General features: G+C 31.6%; 2 protein-coding genes across 7 annotated transcripts in view; both read left to right on the top strand.

Moving 5' to 3' along the window:
• Window positions 1-7944, top strand: part of LOC135135130 (uncharacterized) — an 84789-nt gene extending 76845 nt beyond the window's left edge. Inside the window, exons 5-6 of one of the 2 annotated variants that reach the window (XM_064064127.1) lie at window positions 1514-1616; window positions 6711-7944. In XM_064064127.1, the coding sequence (XP_063920197.1) occupies window positions 1514-1616; window positions 6711-6806 (199 nt within the window). In that variant the 3' untranslated portion in view covers window positions 6807-7944. Of the gene's footprint in view, window positions 1-1510; window positions 1617-6710 lie in introns of both variants that reach the window. The other variant, XM_064064126.1, reaches the window with a different exon arrangement.
• A 125-nt stretch (window positions 7945-8069) lies between these two features.
• Window positions 8070-26538, top strand: part of LOC135135703 (ras-specific guanine nucleotide-releasing factor RalGPS2) — a 33994-nt gene continuing 15525 nt past the window's right edge. For 2 of the 5 annotated variants that reach the window (XM_064064849.1, XM_064064845.1), the window contains exon 1: window positions 8070-8266. The gene's annotated coding sequence lies outside the window, so the exon portion shown is untranslated. Of the gene's footprint in view, window positions 8267-18563; window positions 18642-18760; window positions 18809-24398; window positions 24565-26538 lie in introns of all 5 variants that reach the window. The other 3 variants (XM_064064846.1, XM_064064847.1, XM_064064848.1) reach the window with 3 other exon arrangements.

Raw genomic sequence — 26538 nt, 5'->3', positions numbered from 1 at the left:
TGGTCCATATTTAAAGTCTCAAAAATTATAGTATGAACCGTTATAATGCATATTTCCCGTTATATCTGACACAGCTTATAAAAATCTCAGATTAAGATAAGCTATGGAAATATTTTTCATTTCTATGATTAAACCTTGTGCGCTAAAATTCAAACTTGTCAAATTAAATTGCGAATAAGGTCCCGACTAATGAATAATGGGTTGCCTAGAGTCAATATGCGAAAACTGCGCAGGACGATTCCATGGCGGCAACAAGTTCATTTTAAATTCCCTCTTCCAACATTATAAATCATTTGAATCGTGGCTGTTTATGTTGATTTTAGCATCTTCGATTTATTAGCACTGACATTTGTAAGGTCTGCCGGTTTAATTAAATAAATGAAAAATATTTCCATAGGCCACCCTAATATTCAAATTCGTATTATGTACCGTCACAAATCACTTGTAAAGTTTGTCCAGAATTATAAGAATTTTATGGACTGCGTTTTACAACCCTGTCGTCAATTTTATTGTACAGGTAAAGAGCCTGTCAGGAGAAAGCCGATGTTTTCTGTACCTGAGTTCGCCACGCTTTTCAGCTGTACAATAAAATTGACAGCAGGGCTGTAAAACGAATTAACTTTGGGAGTCCATAAAATTCTTATAATTCTAGACAAACGTTACGTGGTTACCCCTACCAAAAGGCGGCATCATCTTAAAATGTAGTCCTTCCTAAAAATGAGATTCGTTTTTTGTTTCTCAGTAATGCTTTTTATTTTTTTTTATTTCTTGAAGATGAACCAACTGGGGACAAGTACATGCTGACATAGATGCGGTATTTTTTATACTTCAAAAACGGAAAATGTTTGTCTGAATTACTTTGAAGGTTGTTTTCAGATTTTTTCTGTACACTCTTTGTATTTTTTACTAACTTATTTCATTGGACTACTAGAGAAAGCGATAGACTCACATAGTCATTATGTATTTGCAGGTATTAATATTTTGTACGTTTCATGAGTCTAGTACTTTTTTACACTTACTGCTTCTGCATCTTGTTAAAGGTTGTAATTAGGGCTCGGACACCGCGGAATAATCCATTAGTGTGCTTGCTAGCTTTGTACTGCGAACATGAAGGACAGGAATTTTCGTTGACGATTATTGTTCTGAAAAGTTGTCTTACGGCTTACCGCCACCCTTGTAATAGATTAAAAGTATGGGGAAACCAAAGATCGCCTATAAACTAACAAATCAGTAAATAGGTGAAAAAGTACCTAAAGTACGATTGGGGTATTTGTATTTTTTTTGCGGAAAAACTGAAGTGATTGGATAACAGTTGTGCAGTCTGCCAGGTAAATAATGCAAACGACCTCGCTTGACTAATGTGCTGGTGCTCCAAGAATTTATTCGCATGGTTCCACCCGAATCCTGCCTATATTAATTAATAAGACACCTACATTATAGTGAGAAATACGGTTTTTATGAATTTACTTTGTTTAAGACGAAAATGTCTACACTCGTGTCCTTTTTACAGTAGAGCCGCTGCAGGAGAGAGGCATGGTTCCGTTTCAGAAGCAGACAGCGACGAGGAAAACGAAGAAGGAGATTATACTGTATACGAATGCCCTGGATTAGCACCCGTAAGTCATTTTTTTTTTTTTATAAAATTTATTTCCATATATAGATATCAACTTTTGGATCTGTACATATCCTTGCTTTTCTTTCTTTTCCGTGCGCACGATTGGATTGTAGTAGGATTGTTTTTTTATATACAAAAAGCACTACATATTTACGAGTAAATTCATTTTATACCCTGTTGATTGTGGAACTAACCCTATGTTTTTTGATTGGTAGAAATACCCAGTTGAGTAAAATATTTTTACACCGGATTACCCACGAGAAGCTCCACACCTAAAAAATTCAAGAAACAACCAGAAATATAATTTCAACATCTTTCAAATTTCATATATGTAGCTTGAGCAGAAATACTGTGTGGATTCTGCTTCAAGGTTCTATTGACTTTTACTAATTTTTATGACGGTTTAATCGCCCACCGTTGTATAAACTTGTCTACGTACCTCGACCTCTTATCATGAGCAATGATGGGCCGTACCTGAGCTTAACAGGAGTGTCAACAGACAATTTGTCGAAACAAAGAGTACATATTTACTCCAAATTTGTATTCATTATCATCACTATCAAAGGTAGTTAACAGTCTACTCAGATGAAGCTTGCAAACACAGTTGTCTTGGAAGTTATTAGACAATTAGCGAAATTACGTTCCGTACAACGTATTATCCGTTAACGTACACAATCGCCAATAGGGACACTGCATTATTATTATAAAAAAAAAAATCATTACGTTCCATCTCGACAACCAAACGGACTACGCTTAGTTTACAAGAGTGTGCGGTTAAGCCATCATAAAAATTAGAGAAAGTCTACAGATGCTTCAGGCAAAATCCGCACAATATTTCTAAACATGCTATACCAGAAAAAAAGTTATCCATTTTGCTGCAACAAAGTTGAAGTCATGTTAGATACTACAATCTTAAAATTGACATTTCGACAGAATTGATACAAAATCTACTCAAACGAATGTTTAGAAAAAACATTATCCGTCGATGGACGACACCCTGACCAGCTCTTGTTTTGAATTTCTTTATTTTTTTTCCTTTTAACGTAAAAATTGACGTTTATTTCTAAATTATCAAAAACAGGTAACTATAAATTCCTTATAGTACAAGGTATTGTATATAAACGACGGTATTAAGACACATTTTAGAAAATACGTAATAGGGGAAACTAGGGGACTGGTGGTTAGATACACTATTTTGCTTATTTACCTACTACACATCAACAACTTTTAACAGACGAATTTTGATTTACGAAAAATGAACTATTCTTGCTAGATATCGTTCCAAAATGGATTTATTTGGCGAATGAATAATTTGATCTCTTTTCGACGTTTCATTACACCTAGAGTATGAAAAAATAGGTCTCATGTTTCCGTTTGTCTGTCGTCGATTTTATTAGACAGAAAATCTCCGAAACTAGTGGATTTATTGTTGTGAAATTTTAGATTTATTTTAGGATATCGTGTAGATGCTGCAACGCTAATCAAAATTTTTCCACCAATTTAATGACCAATGCAAAAATCCTATTCAAATTTTATATTCTAGACTTGTATTTTATTAATCCGCTTTTATTTTTTTGCCGTAAATATTACGGTAATTGAAACAAAAATCAAGCCTATAACAACATTCTAGAAACTTTAAAACCGATTTATTTAATTGATCAAATCAAAGATAACTTATTTTACGAACACAGTACTATTTATATCAAAATATTACTTATCCAAATTAATATACCGAGTGACTATTAATGCTATTACCTAATAATTGAAGCAAATTTTTGAGTTGGCAATTCTTCATTATTGGCAGCAATGTTAGCATGTCAATTCAAGCTTGTCAATTTTGACATAAACGCGCGTAAAAACCAATGACAAGATAGTTCTGAATTGGTGTCCAAAGTTTGTATCTGACATCAGGTATGGCATAGAATTTTAAATATGTTGCCAATCTGATAAAAAATTGCAAACACTCGGTATTTATACCACGTTGTTGATGTCATCACAACATTTTATTATATTATTACTTGAAACATACAGGGCGAGTCAGCTAAAAGGAATACCTTGACTTACTTTTTTATTTACGAGTATTATCCAAAAATAATGATATTAAATTTGCAAATGGAGAATAATAACCTGCGTGCATACGTAAATTCACTGCTTTAAAAAAGTAACGGAAAAAAATATATTGCAGAAATATCATTTGACTTTTTTCAGATTCTGCATTTTTTTGTATCAAAAAATATAAAAAAAATACCTATATTACTTTCACAATTTAATAGTCGTAAATTATTACAATAATTTTTCTTAAAAAATATTAATTAATTTTCTGCTAGTGCAATTTTACGTAAAATTTGTTAAAATGTTGGATTGGCTTGTTTAAAAAAGCATAATAAATGAAATAATATCATGAGTTTAAAACATTTAAATAAAAAATTTTCATTACTTACGTAAAACGTGTTTTAAAAACAGAGCACGGAAAATGCATTAAGAAGATATTATTTTACAAAAGCAAACAAACCGAATCAAAAGTGATAAACATTGAACTTTGCACAGTATTTTTTCTCATTTTTATAGTAAAATAAAAATCCAGATAAATTAAAAAAGATTGTGACGATTTTTTAATAATTTTTATTTTCCTTTTTATCAATAATTTTATGTAATGAAATCATACATAATACATACATGGAACTGATTCGTCTTTATTTGTAAAATAAATTCCATTAACCTAGGTAATTAAACAAAAAAGTTATTTCAGGTGTGCCCTTTCAGTTAACTCATAACTTATAATTTATCTTACAAACTAGATTTGTTTGATTGTGGTTGAGAAGCAAGGACCGTTCGATGTAATTAACTTAGGAGCATTATACCTTAATTGTTCATTTTGCTACACTAAGCATTTCATCACGTATCGTTGAAATAAGTTTTTGTAAAATTGTATTTATTTTATGATAACACCATTGATCTAATAACTATAATATGTATTATTTCTATGGATACCACTTTCATTCTACACGAGGCAGATCAGAAATCCGGAAATAAATCAACCCCACTGTACTGTGGAGCATTTCATGCAGAAGCCACATTTCGGCTACGTGCTACGTGGAAAATATTACAAAAAAAATTTTGTAAAGTAATTGTGACAAAAATCAAGGCGGATCGGATGAACAAATCACGAGTACAGAAATTTATTACTCCATAAAATTCAGATAACCTTAACTATACAAAATGATGATTGGTCCAGTAGTTTCGGATATTATCTGTGTAATAAAAATCGACATAGACGACAAATAAACGACAGACAGAGGAAAACGCGAAATCTACTTTTACATACTCTATAAGTCATTAAACGTTAATAAGACATAAAATAAATCCTCGTTTATATGATACAATTTTGTAAATAATTTGTACACTAATTTATTTAATACCTAGTCATTTTAGTTCAGTTTTCAGTCAAGTAAGGTAAAACTTACTAGATGCAACTAGTGTCAGTTTTCTATAAAATGCTCCATTAATACACGTTTTATAAATTTTTGCTTCTCTTATGGTTTATATAAGTTGTGTAATTGCCAAGACTGCCAGGAGTATACCTACTGGTTTTACGACTTTGACGTTTTCACGACCCTTGTCAACGAATAATGCAGCTTATTAGATGCAAATTTATGTTACCGTCTTAAATTCAAATAGCAACTCTTTGTTGTATTTGCCTGCCACCGTTCGTAGAAACATGGTCGGCTTATTTTTAGTGGTATTAGTTAAAAAAGTCAAATTATAAGCTCACTATATTCGTTCACACACGATACAGACACTACTTCGCAAGCTTGCACCTTCCTTTGACGCGTGGTATAATATAAACACAGTTAAAGTACGACGAAAGATAATTGCAAATGACTCCAACTATGGGAATTGCAGCCTAAAATTTCCGACCACTTCGGACAGTGCACCCAGCATAAAACTGTCAATCAAGATTACTCGCCATCCTTACCTTTCCAGGACCGTATTTGTTTCAATACGTGAACAGGTAGATTGTTAAACGGACCGCTTTCAACGAATTTAAACTTAAAATTTAAGGACACATGAAAGTGTGGTTCTTAAAACTTTTTAAATCTTTGCAAATACATATTTCCTAGAAAAATCCCAGTAAAAATTAACCTACCACGATTCATATATGATCATCACGCTCCAAAATTTGACGTCCGGCTCTGGCTGAAGTCGTACCTCCGTTGCCAAGGGTTCGTAATGGTTTTATTGCAGCTTTGCGGTCCAAAGTACTACAGACCCCTCATAAAGTAACTGACGGCGTACTAGGCCTAAAAGCAAATCTAGAATTTTAGGAGACAAATTTTTGCAACTGAAAACAAACGTATCTCTTTTTTAATGCGTAATAAATTATACTTTCAGAACTACCAGATTACCTTCATAATTATATCTCTTGGGAGCTACTTAATAACTCTAAATTTTAGTAATAAAAATTAATATACTTAAAACAATATTGATTTTTGTGACGCTGAAGCATTAGTTGGCGGTTTATTTCTAAAGATTTCCGATATGATGCGTTTTCGTTTTACGTTTCGCAACTTAATCGGAGCAATAAAATAGAGAGTCAAACATCTAAAAGCCGGATTTGATGATATCGGCTTTGAGCTGTACCGAAGATTTAACGAATGTTGAAAGTTACGGGAAACGGATCAATCTCAATATATCTTCAGGCTACGTTTTCTTGCATTATACAACATGGTTTTCACGCGTTTATGGATACCTGTGCGGTTACCCAAATAACAAAATATCTCTTCTATAAATATTTACTATTTTTACCTCTCATACATAAATTATGCGGGAAATGTACCAAAAAAAGAAAGTGAATAATTGTTATTAAAACGCCTATTATTCAGCACAAGCGTCTTTTTATTACACCACATTTTTTGCGAAATAACAGCAATAAACTACCCTTTGTGTTTGTAGACGGGTATTTTACAATATTACGATAATAGGCACCAAGTTTTACATTTGTCAAACTGAAATAGGCGCTTAAACGTTGTGAAAATTGATATGGATAAATATTTCACAGCAATCCTGTCTCATTTATCATTTTTCTCATTTCCAGACTGGGGAAATGGAAGTGAAAAACCCACTTTTCCAAGACGATCCAACACCGGCTCAAACACCACCCGTTAAGCCAAATGGGGACGAAAAGAAATAAATTGACCATCAAAATTATTCAATAACTTTTAAGTCATCGAAATAAAGGAAGCACTATACGAAATGGAACGATTGTTTGTGTCCCTTGATACAAAACATCAGTTTCATTCGAAAAGTTGCTAGCGCTATCAGAACGTGATGTGCAACCAAGAAAACTTGTAAAGTTTTCTAACTTTTAAAACTTGGTGGTCAACACTGTCATGTCTGGATCACGGGAAGGCCCACTTTCGAAAAGACTTAAAAATATTGAATAACTTATAAAATAAATTTAAGTAAATTATATTTTTTGTTTCTGTTGCTTTATTTGGCTCTTTATGTACACATGTAATCAAAATAAATTATTTTCTGGCAAGCAAAAGGCGTTTTTTTTTAAATAAATGATTATTTTGATCACAAGTGTACTTAAATATATATATTTTTTGTTACGCTGTTCCTTCAAGACTGAGGCAAAACACCTAAAATAGTATAGGTTAAAGTAATATATATTTTTGCAAACTATTAGAGATTTTTTCCTTAAGTATAATGATGCTTTATCAACCGATTTTATTGCAATAATTTTTTATATTCACGCAAACTACAAACCAAATTTTCTGGTTTATTCAAAACATACGACATTGAGAGAATGGTTTATAAAATGAGTATGTACGTACGTGTTCTATATTAGTACAGACTGTAAATCACTCCAATTAAGTACTAGTATTTTATATGAATAATTTGGTTAGATTTTATTAATTCAGTCACGTTATGTTACTGGGAGTTACAACAGAACGAATTTTGTTAGCCAAGTTCATATTGATAAATTTAATATGCATATAAATTGGGTAAAGTGAGATAGAGAGAATATTATTATTGTATAAATGTTAGAGTTTATTTAAATGTATAATGTACCTAACGTTGAATTGTTTTAAAATGTAAATTTTAAATTATTTAATATCAATAAAATAATATCATACTAATATCAAAAACTAATACATTCTAGATATCACTAGTTAGGATGTAGAATTTATAGACAACGTAGGGAGGGCACCAGTATTGTGCAACCATAGAAGAGTTCTTTATTTTGGATCCTTCTAAAAAATCTCAACCCTTGTAAGCTGCACACATTTAATTTATTATGAAAAATAAAAACTTTTATTTTACACGTTTGAATTTCATTTCCTTCCTCCTTCGTCGGGAGTCGGGTGCAGTCGGCATGCACATTCGGGTCTATTCGCCAAGAAGCATGCGTAAAGGAAAACAACGTACACCTGTCATTAATGTCAGTTTTATTTTGGTCGGCTTGGAACGTGGTACAAGCAGTACATATCTGTGCAATGATCAGTGTTAAATTGAATTAAACTTTTAATTATTTTTATTAATTTTAAGCATATTGAAAATTGATATAAATAATGTGCGCTTGTGATATATTTTTTATGAATACATTTAGTAATAAATCCACAAAATTCGTCGATTTATTATAAGGTAAGTTTTAATTTTCGTCTGTTAAAATACTATTTGTAAGTTTTTAAATCAGTTCATTTAAGAAACACATGATCAAAACTAGTCAAAAGTTGTTTTAAATATCGTTTATTTTGTGATAAACCATCTGAAGTCTTAACTTGTTTATGTTTACAAGACAGACAATTCAAAACCACATACTTACAGTATGATTAAAAATTAGTCGTATTTATTTAGCTGCGAATATCTTTGTTGTAAACATGCACACCCTCAGTGATTCATTAATGCAACATGGTTATCGATTGGGGTTGCCAAATGGTTCAACAAACTTTCCACTGATCTTGCCTTGGGCTTAAAAACCATCTGCACCAAAACCTTAATAAGCCGTATTAAGTATACCTGCAAGCAGCTGTTACTATACGCACTGCTATTGGTTATTCTTGTTTTGTGTTAACACTTTTAAAAACAAAGATAACACTCCGTTGCATGTGATATTTTGGAGACTGGGTGCCTTAAGATGAGTGATAATCTTGTATTTAAGTTTTATGGTATCATCGTTAAACACAGAATACACACTACACCACTCTAAATTATAATTAATTAACAAAATTGCCTTATTCACATTAGCACAGACGTATTAAGTTAATGCATTTTCAAGGACGTTATAATTTTGTTAATACTGTTTCACACATAAAATTTGTGACTATTCAAATTTTGTGTTATTTATTTGCTTGTCTTCGAGATTATTTATATACTCTATTGTTCACGTCTGGTGTGGTGGACCTTATAATATTTTTCTGTCGTTTATTAGAATCTTGTTGGCATTCTAAATTTGCATTGATATAAAAATGAAAACATATGGTGTAAAATTAATAATGAAAATTCACTCGGTGAAGCTAAACCAAAAAATCTTAAATGCGTATATGGCCTACCCCTCAGTCTAGGTAGTCTTAAAAGTAAAATAATTTTCTGATACATAAAGTAAAGTCAGTCTATTCCCTACAAAAACTTGATGACGTCATCTCAAAATGTTACAAAGTACATACATTTTATTGGAAATGAAAAAAAAATTCTAAAAAAAAAAATCAAAAAGGTACAAAAAAACTACCCTGATATTAGAAATTATATTAGAAATTACAAATACCGATTCTTCGAAATTTTACAAGTTGTACCGTATCAATTAGCAGAGACCGGATTAGTGCTGATAACCTTCACAGCGCCCATAGGCTCACGTCCTCGCTGCATTTAGTACGGCTTGAATTGTAATTAACAATTATTGTTCTCTTAAAATTTGCCTACTTAAAGCTGTCTGGATAAGCGTAAATTTAAAACAAAAACTAACCCTTTTTTGTACAATACAGTTAGCACCTGAACACTAATAATTCCGACGGGAGGTTCAAGTACACCATTGCTCCTCAAATCGCACCGATTACGCTAATTAGAATTTATCTGTGCAACTTCTTCAAAAAATTAGATGTATCAAAAGTGTGAAAAGTATTTTTATTTCAAAAAACACCTACCTAGTTTCCTTGAAAATGCTGAAAAGAGTGATAACATTTCAGGCTGAGTCACTAAGCGCGCGCGCTTCTCGATATCGTATTAATTGTTAGAAAAACAATAAAAAAGTTGAATTAAAGTTGTATGCTTCTTTGACGACTGTACACGAACATTATTTTCAACTATACAGAATTTCTAAGTCTACATAACTTTTCAGATGGAATACGCTATATATTTTTAGGTATCCTGGTTGGCCTCTTGTTAGGTTTTCTAGCCACAGATTATTTTTTAAATTCCAGTAAAACTTTACCACGGTATTCCCATTTTTTTTTTAATTTTAGGGTTCACAAAAAATTGCAATAAAGATATATAATATACAGTACATATTTACTTATAAATTTTTAGTAATACAATTTTGAAATATCGATAATTCAGTTTTTTCAAAAAGGACACCTATTTTCATTACCGCATGTTATTCTGTCTGTTTATTCTCTTTCTTTATTCTGGTTGTGGTTATGGTTTTTATATATTTAGAGTGGATAGTTGTTGAAATTTTTTATTTTTTTAAAGGGATACCGACATATTGAAAGAAAGATAACAAAAATAGAGTAAGATGCAGTAATAAAATACAGGGTGGTCTAATACCCCACGTTGGCATTATCAAGAAAAAACTAATCTCAACGTGTTCTATTTGCAAAACTGAAATATCGATATTTGAAAATTGTAATGTTTTAGAATTCTTTTTATATTTATATATTAAAATTTGATTTCATTCTGTCTTAAAGGTAACATTATTGCGATTTTTTGTGAACCCTTGCTTTATTAAAAAAAATAAAGAAACTTGTAATAATGTGGCAACGTCGGATAGAAATTTCAAAAATAAACTATGGTTATAAATCCTAAAACGGGTCTAATGAAAATATGTACATAATTTAGAGTATTCAATAAAAAAGAACTGCGTTGTGTGCTAAACCGCAAAAACAAAACACTCATTATAGTCGAAAAGAGTTAATTTATGCTTCTTAAAGACACTTGTCTTTTACTTCTTTTCTCTCTAATAATAATTAGTGGGATATCGAGGACCACCCTATATATTAAAATTGTTTATCCGTATGCAAGTTTAAAAAATTGGTCTAAAGAGTTTAGACAGTACTTTCCTCGCTGTGGGAAACGTGACGACTTATGTGCTTTTTAAAATAAATTGAATTCATTTTTTCAATTTTGTCATTATTTGGCATTGACATCTTTGTAATTTTTTTTTCTGTGATTGCAATGATTGCGTATTAAAAAAAAAATGAAATTGCAGGAAGTGGTCTCTGGGGTGTATAATATGTTGCCTAGGAATGCAAAAATTGTCAGGTGTGAACAAATAAAGTGAACAGATAAGTAAAATGAACATCCTGTATAACACTTGTAATTTAAGACAAATAGCGATAACACTTATCAACCTGTAGACGTGATGGTGAAATACAAACGAAACTAAAACATGGTTTCTACGAATTGCAGTAACCAGGTGACAATGTGACGGTCCAGACTTTTACTGTTCTGACTTCCGTTTACTGAATAAAACACTACATTTTATTTGGTTTTCGGATGCTGTAATTCACATGGTTAATTATAACTTGTCTATATCTAGCGGAGCACAATTTGAAAGTGTTTATGTTTATACATCGAAAGAATGTCACGTAGAAAATAGTTTGATTTGAATAAGTTCGACCCCTCAAATCAGAGGAACAAAACAATTAACTAGTAAGCTACAATCGACAAAATGTTCTGAATATCATTATTATAATTCTTATTAAATAAAGATGTTTGTATTTTCACATTTTCGAGAAAATGGGATGACTCGTTCTTAATTTGATCAATAGGAAATATGAACGCTATGATGAATCACAAGTCAAAACTCATATTTTGCACATTTTGGGTAGAATTTATTCCGCAAAATTTTGAGATAACGTCATTAATTTTTTGGGGGAAATAAACAGATTGATTTGGATCAACAGTTTACCATGCTTACAATGACTTTAAAACGTCTGCAAGATTTCAAAGTATTCAGTTTTGCAATTCTTCCTTTAATCAATAAAATAAATTCACGCATTCATTAATTTTTTTAACTCGCTCTGTATATGCAATTCAAAAAATATTAATGGAAAGATAAATCACAAGTAGAGACTTTTTTGGAGGGGATAAGTAAATATATTGTGTTTAAAATTTTATCATGCTTATCACAACTGTAAACCATCTACAAGATTTCAAAGCATTCGATTGTAGATTCCAAATTAAATGTCAAGATGTTGTTTCCTACTTTTGATTTTTTTTTTCCTAAAATCTAGACGTTTCGGGTAAAATCTCAATTCGGAGTCATAAACTACATGTGTAAGACTATGTTATTTGATACAATTTAAAACCCAATTACTATGTACAATTTTGAAGTGACGTCATCACATTAGTGGTGGGGGTGATTAGACAAATTTTGGTTAGCGTTTTACCATCTGCATGATACACCCAATATAAATACAAAATTTGACAACAATCGGCCCAGTACTTTCGGAGATTATCTGTTTAATAAAAATCCGGGACGGCAGACAGACGGACAGACGGACAAACAGACCTAGTTCTTCGTCCTCTAGGGATCATGATAGGTCGAGAAAATGCAAAAGTAGAGAGTCGGCCGACGCACTCGATTACAATACTTCCTTTGCTTACGCTCGGGAAGTAAAATGAATCTTTATTGAAGAATACGCTCTAACAGTCATACAGCAGTGTTTGTACGTACTTCATGGGTGCCGAAGGTTCTTATGCCAATTTTTGAAGTGTAGAATGTAAAATCGACTTGGTGAAATACGGGCATGGGTCAGTTGGGCACCACGGTCAGAAAAATCTGCAGGTGGTCTGGTAGTCTTAACTACCGGACAGTTGGGCGCAATGCTGAGAAAAATTTGCATATAATTTTAAAGGTTAATACCATATAAACAGTTGCTACGTGTTGTAGTAGTTTAGGTGGGTGTTGGTCACATTAAAATAAGTAATCGAAGAATTAATTTAACTTTGACACAATTACACACATATTCATTAATCATCAAATACGTAGGTATACAGATCTGAAAAGATTTTTATGGCTCTTAAATTTTCTACCATAGATTAATCTTATAAAAAATAAAACAGTTAAATATATGAAATGAATGTATATGAAAAATTACTTATTTTTTACAAATCTATAAGAAACATTTTTTTACAAAAATAAGTCTGCTATTTCTTTAACCCTCTACTTCTAGACTTACTAGGAAACTTATGGTACTATAATGTAGGAAGCTTATTTACCCTATTTGCGCGCAAGTGTCTATTGGGGATTAGGCTTGGGGTAATCTAACCGCGGCGCGCAAGTGACCAACACCCGTGAAATACATACGAGTCGTAATTTTAAAACTGTATATTGTAAAAATGATAACTTTCTTCCTCTTTATTTCATTTTAAAATTTATTAATTTTTCGAGACCATATCTAGTTTTTGGTAAGGGTAAACAAATTAATGTTGATAATTTTATACACTGCACAATATTCATGAACACCAATGTCGGGGCAATATGAAAGAAACAACTTTACTAGTTCGAGCATCGCAAAAATAAAATATGTTGTACTTCTCGAACATGGGCTAAAGAAGTATTGTAATCGAATCAAACCACGTTTCCACTTACTTATATTTACATATATACATAATCCTGCCCTCTTCCACCTACCGGCGTCTAGGAATCCATTTTCATTTTCGTTTCTCGCTGTGGATAAAACTGCGCTAGGCCAGTAGTCCTATGCCCGGTCATAGTTCCTGCTTCCTTCCATGTCTTCCCTTTCCTGGTCAGCAAGTCGGACATACACTGGTTCCGCCTCTGGCAATGTCGCCCTCTCCTGTTCCTTCCTGCTGTTCAGGCCTGCCACACCCGTTTCACTTGGCTATTATTATTCAGTCGGTTTAGATGTCTCATACATCATAGTTATTGTTCACCTATTTTCTTACCTCAGTCCTTCGGATTTTTCCTTCTTTTTACTCCTAGTACTTTTCTGAAGTATTTCATTTCTGTCGCTTGCATGTGTGTTTTTTTTTGTCGTTAGGTCATTATCCAATTTTCACATTCAAATGTCAGCACATCGATTTTTAGAGGATTATTTTGGTTCTCTTACTTCTTTATTTATTTGGTAGAACAGTTTGCATGCTGCTTTTTTGTTATCTATCTTACCTTTTCCGGTGCTTTCACTGTTGAACATACATCCGAGGTATTTATAGTTATCTACCTGCTTTAGTCTTACTTCATTGCCTCCTTGTCTTCTGCGATAATCATAGTTTCTGCTTTATCCAGGTTTATTCCTAGTCGTATTTTGAAGCTTCGTCGATCCATATTTTAACATTTTTTCTCGAGGTAACAATTCTTTGAAATTACTATTACACACACATATTTAGGTCCACGGTTTGCATATTATGCCATTCCAGTCGGTATTTTTTCGTTTCCTTGCTGTAGTTTGACTTACTTCATTTGTTGCACATATAAACAATAGTGGACTCAGGATTTCGCCTTGCCTTACGCTTTCATTGTGTACACTTTTTACGATATGTATGTAGTAATTATAATTTTGTTAATTAAATTTAAGCGTTCACATCCTCAGGAATTTGTTATTATGCACAAGTGGCTACATCATTTGTTAAGCATTGTGTCTAGGTATAATTCTTATACTAAACACCTTATATTTATAATTATTAAGTATAAATATAAGTGACTGGAAACAGTAGCTTTTTGGACGAATGTGTAATTTATTATTTTATTCTATTTTAGAACCATAATCTTATTTATAAGCACCCAAATGCGGGCTTAAATTGGCCTTTTTAGCACAAATCTGTCAAAAATTGCTAAGCAACAATTGATTGTTCATTTACAGTAATCAATTAATTATTCAAACACGCTTCGATATTCAACGTTTTTCTTAAGTTGGAAAAATAATATTTTATCAAATCATTACCTGACCGACTTCAAATTCTTCTAAACTTTCGTTTGAATAAAGGTTTTCCGCTTCTTTAATTTACATTTTGAAAAACGAAAAAAAATACTCAATATTTCGTTAAAAATAGTTTAGAAACTAAAATAGAATAAAACGTTGTATGTACCACGTGCATAATTGTCGATTGTGACACTCCTTCGTCGGGCTTTAAACATTCCCTCGTGCCACAATCTCCCTGATTATGCCCTTAATACATAAATAACTATTCTTGATGTTCCAGAGTTTATACAATCCGGGAATGTCGGTTTCATTGTCGTTTGTATGTTGGCGGTTTTATTAGACAGATAATCTCCTAAACCACTGGAATGATAATTATGAAATATTATTATGTGGTTTAATAATGCCATATTTTTAGCCTTACACAAACAGAATTAAGATTTATAAAATCAAATTTTACAGTTTGTCTGAATTCCATAATGAACTTTCTTAAAATTTGAACTAGACACTAACATTGAATTAATGATTACAGAACATCGATTCAAATTTATTTATTCATTACGTCTAGAAAGTTAATAAGGTGTTACAAGTTTATTAAATTATTCCAGTCCCGAAGTGTAATGTCGTTAGTGCTTTACAAAAAGCGTTTGTTTTTTAGAAATGTTCATACAAAAAAATAGTGAATGCTGCAATTTATTTTAATGATCAACTTATGAGCTTATTATTATTTTTAGAAATAAAAAAAAAATATCAGAAAAGTGCTATTTTAAAAATCTTGCTTACTCTGATCCTATGTTGGCTAACTTTCAAGCTGCGGTATTTCCACTCATAATTAAGGAATATATACGTAGAAACCTGTATCTTATTAAGTAATTAATGTTTTCCTTGCCGCAAAACTACTCAAGAACATATTATCTACAAGAAATAACATATTTAATGTTTGTAAACTAAAACCTAGTAGATTTTGATTTTTTTATTTTGGAATATCACGGTTTAAACAATCAGAAATTTGGATATAACCGAAATGAACATTAAACAAGTTTTTTAAGTTTTAAAAATCCTATTAATTTTAGTTTTTTTTTTTTAATTTCGAAAAGAATACGTTGAGGTGTAGAAAAAAAACGTACAAGACCTAGAGCAAATTTTGCAATTTTTGATCTATGTAAGAATGACTTTCCGTTGTTACTGTGTTGCCTTATAAACCGTATTTGAGAATTTTCTTGTGTACAGAGATGTAGAATTGACCACAGTTTTTTTGTTCTAAGTAATTTAACATATGCATTTCTTAGATTTTTTACGGATAGATTAACTATCTCATCGACTTATTACTTCAAGAATATTTGATAGAAAGCCTGTTTAAATTCATGTTAAATTGGACCATCCTGATGAAAGTTTTCTCTAAAAATGTTTGCTGTATAATGAACCTTCCTTTCTTTGGAAATAAAACGTTAGGTAATTTTTAACAGAAGTTGGCAAAAAATAATAAATTGTACCACTCGGTGTCTCTGCATGTACGAAGTAAAATAGATTTCCTATTACTCGTGTGATTATAATCGACATACTCGTAGTACCGACAAAGCAATAAAACCACAATCAAACACAGCAGTGGATTTTTGAAAATTTGTCTTTGATCGTCGCATCTTTAACACAAATTTTCAAACTGATGGTTATCTGAATCCGAAAATTCTATCAAAGACAAATCTTCAAAAGTACAGGGTTGTCTTTGACCCAATTTATTCCAATTGTTTTTTATCGGTTGCGATCAAATAGATCACACTAATGGTTACTGTAACATATTCTGTTATGATGTAGATTCGACAGCTAGACTAAATGAACATTGTTGTTTTTGTCTTTGTGTATCAAACAAAGCGATAGTACTCGGATAGTGCATATCCGGTAGCTTTTTCAACTTCCTTTTCGATATGAATAAAATGTGCCAATCATAATGCGTGAAATTATATTTCCCGTTTCCTCTAACGTAATAACAAAAATAGCGTAACTTAGATTTTCACAACAGTCTGCAATTGATGAAATTTTTCATTTTGGATTTGTGTAATGTGGATTAATTATTATTCCTGTATTAGCATTACAACACTTTTCATTTAATTAACATCAACTCGACCTTCCTTTCTTTGGATGTATAAACAGAAATTGCACTTCCCAAGTTATTGTTTCTTGAACTGTTACGCAAACTAGTTTTACAGTCAAGGTTGTATGTTTGTATACACCATTTTAAATAGAAGCGATTTTAAAAAATTGCATGGAATTTTCTGCTAAACGCGAGAAATATGGTGCAGGCGTTGTAATGATAGGATACGTCACATTAGATCGGTGTTTATTGTTGCTGAAGCCTTCCTACGTTAGTTGGTCAGATTTCATTCATCAGATGCAAGACCATGAGCGTTCACATAACACAGTGCCCTGTTGCAACTACGATCCATAGCTTCCGGTGCTACTTTACATGCTTTTTTTATTGATATCAGTTAATTATTGAAATATAGTTCGAAATAGGAGTGATTATCCTGTGAAATGGTTATTTATTTTATTTATATTATTTGCTTTTCACTATAAACATTCTAGTAGATTAGCTACAGGCAGAACACCTGAGCTTGCTCTAATTATGTTCTTGTAACTGCTAGTCTTCATTGCATCTGCAGTTTGACATACATAAAACTGTTTAAAAACAGCAGAATTAATGACACATTCGGTATAAAACTTGGCGATGCCAAGGATTTGCTAGAATTCAGATACTGTTATTAATCATATAAATAGGTGTGTGAGAAATGTTCTTTTATCATGTATTGCATGTAAGCGACAATACAGTAGAATGTTGTATTATTTCCATGTTTAATAATGCTGCAATAGAAAATTTGGAACCCAGGTTTAAAAAACTTTACATCTTCGTTATTATGACATTTCTGATGTTAAAAGTATTTCAATGTTTTTTTATTTATTTTTGAGTTTCCTGTTATTTTGACTGCAGAATAACAATTTATTCACAGTTTCTAAAAATTCACTGTATAACTATGTGATTTATTCAAACTGTGTTTAAAAATAAGAAGATTACAAATAAAACGCCGTTCACACGCCCTTCAATTATAAAGATGTTTTGTAGATTTGAATATGCATCAATTAGTTGCTGTAAGTAAGGTTACTAATTTGTGGTTACTTTTGCCTCCTTTAAATTATACCACATAAGTAAGATTTAAAGTAAGTAAAATTTAAGTTGAATGGTTCACGTTGCCTATGTCTAATATGACTTCGTTAAACCCCTAAATTTTCTTTATTTCATTTTTTTCGTCCATTGTTTTCAGTTCAATCAACCAACACGTGGCATTAATTAACAAAAAAATAAAGCTGCACCTTTAAATTCGAATTATTGTTGAGTGCCGGTTTTTGTGTCATTAACGTTGACTTTAGCAATTTGATATGCTCTGCTTGGATGATATTTTAAAATGGTACAACTTTTTATTTTGGTCATTGAAAGGAAGTGGCGGTGTTCACGTAGTGATAGTTGTGCTTTGTTAACCGGTAACGTGAAGTTTAAGTGAAACCGTAAAAGGGGAAATATGCTTTGTCATTTCTAATACATCGACCTCAGCTTAAAAGGGAAGTAACTTAAGTGACTTGAAACTTTATATACTGTTTTATAAAAAAAATGCTATGGGTGAAAATAATCCGTAAAATCATTGGTTTAGTGTAGTTACAAAAGAACTCACTGTATAAGAAAGGTTGCGTGTTGATAACTAATCCACTCAAACTTTTCCTTTCGTTGAAATCAGATTGTTTTCGTGAAAAATGTCATGTCATGTTGATTTTTTACGGTGTTTTTTAGATTGCAGTAGCAAGTGATTCAATAGTGTAAATTACATTGCGTAATCACACCTACCCCGAAGTTAACAGAACCCAGCAGTTCATAGGTACTTAAACTTATTTTCTTAAAACTAAAATTGTGTTTGCACCCTTAATTCTTACTAACAACATTGATTTGAACAAAGACATCTTAATTTAAAAATAACTTAATTCAACTTTCCAACAGGTCATAAAAACATACAGTTGACAGGTCACGGATCTTTGAAAGGAAGATGTATAAGTAGTTCTTTCCTGTATAATCAAAAATGCAGTCACTTAACTCGTTTCATTAATTAATTTAATGAATGGAATGTAAATTATACCATTTACTACATTGATTTAGAAATAAGTAAATTGTTACCTACACTCTTATTTTTAATACATATTGTTATAAACAAATGACACATAACACAAATATTTCTTTTGAAACAATTGTGAATGGGTCTGCTGTCATCAGTTGTCAATCGCAAAAAATTAGTTAGAAACTTTCAGCTGTGCTGATAGGATTGGCATGAAGATAAACAAAAATTCTTCCAGAGAATTATTTTTGTATAATAATTAATAACCTAAAAAATCTATTAGTTGTGCCTTAGATATATATTTTTTACTTGAATTAACACAAAGTTATTATTAGTAGTCCACTGAGTAATCAAAATTGGTTGATTTTTATCAAAAAGTCGATGTCAGAAGCGTATTGCAAAAATACATACAGGAATATTGATTTAGAACTGCTTATACAGTAGTGTCACATAATACATAATAATATCCAAATTAATATACACGAGTAGTTTAGTCTTGATATCTACAGAATAGTATAATGCATAATAGCTCATAATATTTTGCCCGTATACAACGAAAAAATAAATAAATAAAAAAAGGGAATCATTGAAATCTGTGTAAAAACCATATAAACTTAAATTTTTATTATATTGACTGCTTATTAGTTTCTCAAAAAGGTAGTTCTTGAATTGCTTAACACAAACATTTTTAAATTTATTTATTGAGTCTGCAAAGTAAGAAGTTTAATGTTTTTTTTAGAAAGAATTTATATGTTGTCTAAATTATGTAACATATTAAAATAACCATTTCAAACTTAACTACATCTACCGAGCCGAACCGAAAATTTTATGAGATCACCTTAAAAAATTATTAAATAACTCCAGACTGAATAATACATATACTGATACCAAGTCATATGTCTGTACTTGAAACAAAAGAAGTCCTCTATAAATAACTAAAAACATTATACTGTATGCTGGTTAATTTCTTTACGTTATGTATTTGTTTATATTAGAAAAAATTGTTTCTATTCATATTATATTGGTAGATAAGAATTGACGCAGAATAATTTTATGTTATGCATTGTATTTTATAATTAAAAATGTGGTTGCAGAACTGAAAAAGAAAAAAGGGATAATAATCTAATTCAAGTGGAAAAAATCCGCATGGGACAGTTCTTTTACAATCTCTTTGATGTGGAATAAATTTAGCTCTTTTGCTGTTTTAACCATTGTTAAATTCAGTGAGCAGTGGTATTATGATCGAAAAGAGTTTTTCATGGTTGTAGAGAAAAATAAAATATTCACGTTCGTGCATTGAAGTCAAATTTTTCTTATTCCAATTACTTGTATTTTCCAATTTTGGTTTTTGTTCCATAATTTATACTACAAAAACTACTTCTTTCGATTCGTGGTTATATTACAAACTACAAACCATTTGGTACAAACTCACAAATTTTTTGGAGTAAAATAGCTCCTAAGTAATTATTGTATTTCTAAAGAGAATACGCCGTTTTTCGACGTATAGTGACTTCTTGTGTTACTAAATTTGTGTATAGGCGTATTGTAGTGGAGTTCTTCGGACGAATGCTTAATTTCATATTTCTTGGACGTTTTCTACCTCCTCGAATATGAAAAAAAAGGCCTAAAATAGCGATTAAGAAAAAGAGCGACCGCCCACCAGACAAAATTTAGATAATGTGTATTACGCAATATAATGAGCGGACGTCATCAAATTATTGGTGGGGATGATTAGCCAAATTTTGGTAAGTGTTTTACCATCTACATTATATTCCTAATATACATACAAATTTTCTCAACAGTCGGTCCACTAGTTCGGTGACTATCTACCTAATAATAATTGACACAGACGGAAACGGGAGACCACTTTTTCGTACCCTAGGGAAACGTAAGGAAAAAATTGGTCGAAAGTTATTTCGACAGAACTTCCCTCGCCCTGAATTAACGAGTGTTCAATTGAAAAATAACTCAGAATAGGCGTTGGAATCGCATTTGACACAAACATCATGTCTATTCCTATATGTTAAAAAATCCAATCATTGTAATGGCTGGATATGTGACCGAAACTGTTGTATAACCTTACATTTTCAAATAATTTCGGGTCTTTTTTGTAATAACGCCTATAAGTTACAATAAAGATATATTGCAATGTTAAAATAAAGTAAACGAGCGTGCTCCGCCAATGTTTCAAATGAATTTTTGTCTTTATAAAATTTTGTGATATGTTAACAATATTTTTCCAAGGACAGGTATAGCAATTTGGATAGACCCAATGTAATACTAATAATAACAGTATTGTACTACCAAATTTTCTTTCTGATTTAATCAATAACATAAATTAACTCATTCTTTTTTTGGGTCACTGCATTCATATGTTTCTTAAACATATGAATGCAATGACCAATCACACGTATAAACTCGTCATAGCTTGGGCATTTTATACAGGATTTATTCAGCAAAATTTTGAGGTGACGTCATCATTTTTTTTGAGGGTGGGATAAACAGATATATTTTGATTAAAAAGTTGCTATGTTTACGTTAACTTTAAAACGATGCAACATTTTTAAAGTATTCAGCTGTGCAGATTTAAAATTAAATTGCAAAATGTTAGACAATTTACAGACGACAGACAGACAGACTCGGTTACAATACTTCCTGCTCTTACGGTTGTGAAGTAAAAATTCTGGTAAATTGGAATAACCTGGCAACTTGGCTTCGGATTTTTAAAAGTATGGTTACTAAGAATAGGAAGAAAATAGTCTGTACAGGGGGAAAAATTTACTCAAAGAACCGTACACCTTTTGTGTCAGATTTCTTTTTCTGTCTTCTGTATTTAATTAGATGTCGAGGAGCGCGCGCTTAATAATTCACCCTGTAAATTAGTCTCACTAAAAGTTGATCACGTCGTCATGAAATTGTGTTAAGAAAATTTCACATCAAGCTATAGAGCATGCTTCTTTACCTGTACTTTATGTTTAACGTTAGAGCTTTTACAAAACAAAAGTTTACGGTTTATCTAGGAAGATCAAACTTAATTGTAGCTGTGCGACCAATAAGAAACATCAATTTTTATTTCACGCGCATATCCTAAAGAAGTATTATAATAGAGTATATAGGACGACTGACATTTGATAACCCCTAGAGTATAGAGAACAAAAAATTGGTCTCTGGTTTCCGTCCATCTGTCGTTTTAAGTATATACTCCTACACTTGTGGTGTATGAAATCCGCTTTGAGTTTTTTGCTAAACATCCAAATTTTCTCAGTTCCGTGACGCAGGCGTTAGGCTCTCCGCTCTAGGGCTTACAACGTGAAAACAGTCGCGCGTTCGATGCTAACGTAGGCCTTTTTTTTTGTTTGCATTGTGATTAATTATCTGTATTGTTTTTTCTTCACAAAAAAAATTAAATTTTTCAAATTCAATTCATTTTACAAAAAGCAGGATTTGTGTACTGTACTTCAGGGGCAAGGAAAGAACTACGATGGTACAACTAAACACACTTTATATTAATTTGACAGACCTGTTCTGACACAATTTTTTTAAGATTTATGTAAACATAAGGATATCGCTCAATCTCAGATAAAAGAGCATGTTGCGAGCGATATTTATTAAGCAAAATTTTTAAGTGGCATTACAAAATTTTTGGTGGGAGTGAACATTTGTCTATCATTTACAAAATTTCTAAAATTTCACAGGAATAAGTTGAGTGGTTAATAAATTAACACCAATAGGCGACATGCAACAAACAGACGAAAACAAGTCAATATTTTCGTATTGTTCAAGCTGTAAAACATCGAGAAACCACTAATTAGAAATTTGTCAAAATGGGATTACAATACTATCTCTCACTCGGGAATTAAAGTCACCCAAAGTCTTTTCTTTAACAGGAGCAATTTTCTAATGGATTTTGTCAATCAATGTAACCGATGCTGGAGTGTCTTTAATTAAAATGAAAACTGTTTTCAACAAACTGAATCCACTCTAGGTATGCCTATCAAACACATTACTTCTGTTGATAATTTTAACCACAAATGTAGTAGTAATTTAGAGTAATTATTGCCTCATGGCAGTCTTGTGGTTTTAAAGATATGGCCATGGCCATCGAACGCAAATTAGATGAATATTTATCTTTTTTATAGAAAAAATATATAAAATATATTTTAATGTTTGTATGTATGTATTAACATTTTGGTTAGCATCTTTTTATCTATTTCTTAGAAAGCAATCATTTCACTGTACACTAAGATTAGATACTGAATATTTTAATTTAATGTCACCACAAACTTTGTCTTGTTTGGCAAACAAGTCACATAACATTGGAAACTATTCCTTGCAGGTGTTGCAAAGTTTTACTGAAAGTTTGTCTTAATAGAGAACATGATTGAGAACAATATTGCTTCTGTACCAAGTGATCACTAGACTAGAAGTAATAAAGATTAGTCATGTCATAAGGCTCCCACTTGATCGCATTGGTTCGATAAACTTCTTTATTAGTCATTTTTTGCAACACGTGTTAAAATGTAAGTAAACTTCCTCTTTAATGATGTTTTACAACAGGCTGCCGTTGTTTTACTAATTAACATTTCTTTTTTATTAACGAGTTTCAACTACGGTTTTGAGTATGTTTTCTGGATACTCACGTTTACTTAAAATTATTAGACCGTGTAGTGTTCACTCATTACAACAATTTAATTTTATAGGAAAAACGTTTTGCAATTTATGTATAACTAGTATTAACATCTTGCGAACAAAATGGGGTAATAACACTTTAAAACTTAAAATAAATGATTCGGATTGGCGACTGCTTGCCGGTCGGAATAGACTATTTAAAGGTTCAAACAAAAGCAGACGTGTTTAATATACGGCAACAGTTGCAGAAAATCCACCACTTTTAGATTCGTTTCTTGGGATATAAAATGTACCGCAGTCGTTCAGACAGTTCCTAGCAAAGAATCGATATAACTGTCACATGGTTGAGGTATGTTGTAAAAATGTAATGGCCGAATTATCCTTTACCTTTTTCATATTTCTGCACCAAAATAAAATTGTATGCAACTCATTTCTTAAATTAAGTGGTGCAAACTCTTAACCATATGAGCTGCTACTTTACACATGTGAATGTGATCATTTTTTGCCCATTACTTTTTGATTCACTGAATCCATCTCAAGGGACGGTAATGATTTGTCGTCTTTTTGTTATCTCTTTATGGACAAACCTGACTATTTGCTCATACTTAAAAAAAAGTTGACAAAAAATTATAAACTAGTTTTGAATGTAACGCGACAAAACTGTTATATCATCTCTGTTTGAATTCCGCTCATTTTCATCGATCTCATGCATTTATGGCTTTCTGTAACAAATTTAACGACTGCAATGATTGCTAGTGTCCTAATTTTTAACGAAGGTTTTGTTGGATACATTAACTTATGAACACGACACAATAACACAATAACCTGTAAGGTCAAACGGCAGTAATCATTTTTAAATTACCCTGAAGGTTTTGCTGTTTAATTGATTATTTACAGATGCATGGACGTTAATTCAATTACTTAAATCAGCATCGTCATCTATTCAGGTTCTCACAACCTAGGAAACAGTAGGCCCATAATTGTTAGCTATTAAAAACTGTATCATGTACGGGGGCGTGTTGATAAGTAGCTGCAAAAGACAGTGCACTAACAAAGAGTACAAGTAAGTTTTACAAGGATTTTAATTATCGCACTAAAACCCTATTACTTCTGTGGAACTATCAATTACCAATAGAAGTATGACTTGCTGAGGCCCAATTAAATCATTTAAAATTATGAGCGCACTTTGATGGATAGAATAATTACAACAATACTTATTCGGAAATTATTGCTAATTTTTTGTACATGCACAACCATTACAGTTATATTCTCAAGATTTATATTGTCTGTATTTTTATCACTTAATAACAAGTTAAAAATTTTAAAATTTGACAAAAAGCACATCAAAATGAAAATAAAAATGACAAGTTTTGGGATAAACTGATCGAGTATACAAAGTCAACTTAAAAGAAGTATGTATTAATATCTTCATAATGAAAATTGGTGGAAAGTTATTTCGATAGAACTTCAACTGCTCTTGAAGTATAATCCGACACATTTCGCTCCTTTAAAAAATTATAAAATTTGTTTTTGCGATTTTTGTTTTGTAATAAAGTAGACAACTAACAGAGGACTAAAATTATTAATTAAGTCACAATCGAACAAAATGTTCTGAATCTTATAATGCTTATTTTATCATTATTAAAAGTATCGGAGGGCGTATTCTCTATTTTTGAGAAAATAGGCTGACGAGTTCTTAATTTGATCAATAAAGAATTCTGTGATTAACATAGATAATACTAGTCACAACGCATTGCCAGTGCAAGAGAAAAGAAGAAACGGCAAAATTTGGCGTCGAACGTAGGACCGCAGACTAGCGTTCTCCTCAATAACCAACAGGTCTACCACGACTTATATTCCGTGTTGGTGGTAAAATATTATTGCAATTTATAAAGGTTTTTGCGAAAATTTGGACGTTTCAGGAAAAAAACTCAAAGGGGATTCGTACACCACACGTGTAGGAGTATATTGTTGCATAATATTTAAATCATTTTAAAATCTAATTCTTTTAGATGACGTTATCGAATTGTTGCGGGGGATGATTTGCCAAAGTTTGGTTAGCGTTTAACCGTCTATATTCCTAATATACATACAAAATTTGACAACAATCGGTCCAGTGGCGTCGGAGATAACGTGTCTAATAAAAATCGACACAGATGCCAGACAGATAGACGGAAACGGGAGATTACTCTAGGGATCATGAAGCGACGAGAAAACATGAAACTGTCACCCGATAGACTCGATTACTAATACTTCCTTAGGTTAGCTCGGGAAGTAAATATAAAAAAAAATACAATTTTATTCTGGTTTATTAAAGTTTTTTTACAATTAATTAATAGTTATACGACACGAAGGCTCAAGTAAGAGTGAAAGCGCCAGTTAACATAAGCGAAAAGAACAGGTATAATTTATTATGCTGTGTGAAAACGGTCGTGCCCAATTCAACTGTCGACATCCCTCGGCTAATAGCATTAGGGTTTTAAATGATCACTGTGTAAGTAATTATGGTAGTTTTATATCACAGCTATCATAAAATACATCACAATGGTTCAGTGGTGCATGTTAATTTTAAAATGTAGGTATGTCAAAAATACAGTCCATCTGTTTTAATTATTCCATGATATCGTAAAACTCATTCTCTCTTTTTTCCACCACCTATACTTTGCGTTATGCTGTGAGAAATAAGAACAACAAAGCGCTATCTCATTTTAACTTAAGCGGATGTGCGAGAAAGAAAACACATAGCTCCGCTTGTCGGAATGAAACCCGAAATTTGACAGAGGTTCTCAAACAGTTATGTATTATTGCAGGCTTTATAATAATTTATAATGTACAACAAATAAAAAAAAAGTCAGCAAAACGTTTTTAAAACAAGTAATTCTGAAATTTAAACATAATACTAACTTAAATTTACATATCATCTGTTCCTATAAACATCTCTTTTCAAGTTCAACAAAACAGTTTTTTTTTGAGAACTGCTTTGTACGAACGTTTCGGTAGATCTTTAGGACCGCCCCTAAAATGCTAGGCAATACGT

This window comes from Zophobas morio, unplaced genomic scaffold (genome assembly GCF_036711695.1).
Source record: "Zophobas morio isolate AGI-343-1 ecotype UQ-CSIRO unplaced genomic scaffold, CSIRO_AGI_Zmor_V1 ptg000024l, whole genome shotgun sequence".
In the NCBI taxonomy this organism is placed as follows: domain Eukaryota; kingdom Metazoa; phylum Arthropoda; class Insecta; order Coleoptera; family Tenebrionidae; genus Zophobas; species Zophobas morio.
The sequence above is the reverse complement of the archived record's forward strand: the minus strand, read 5'-3'. Positions and strand labels throughout refer to the sequence as shown.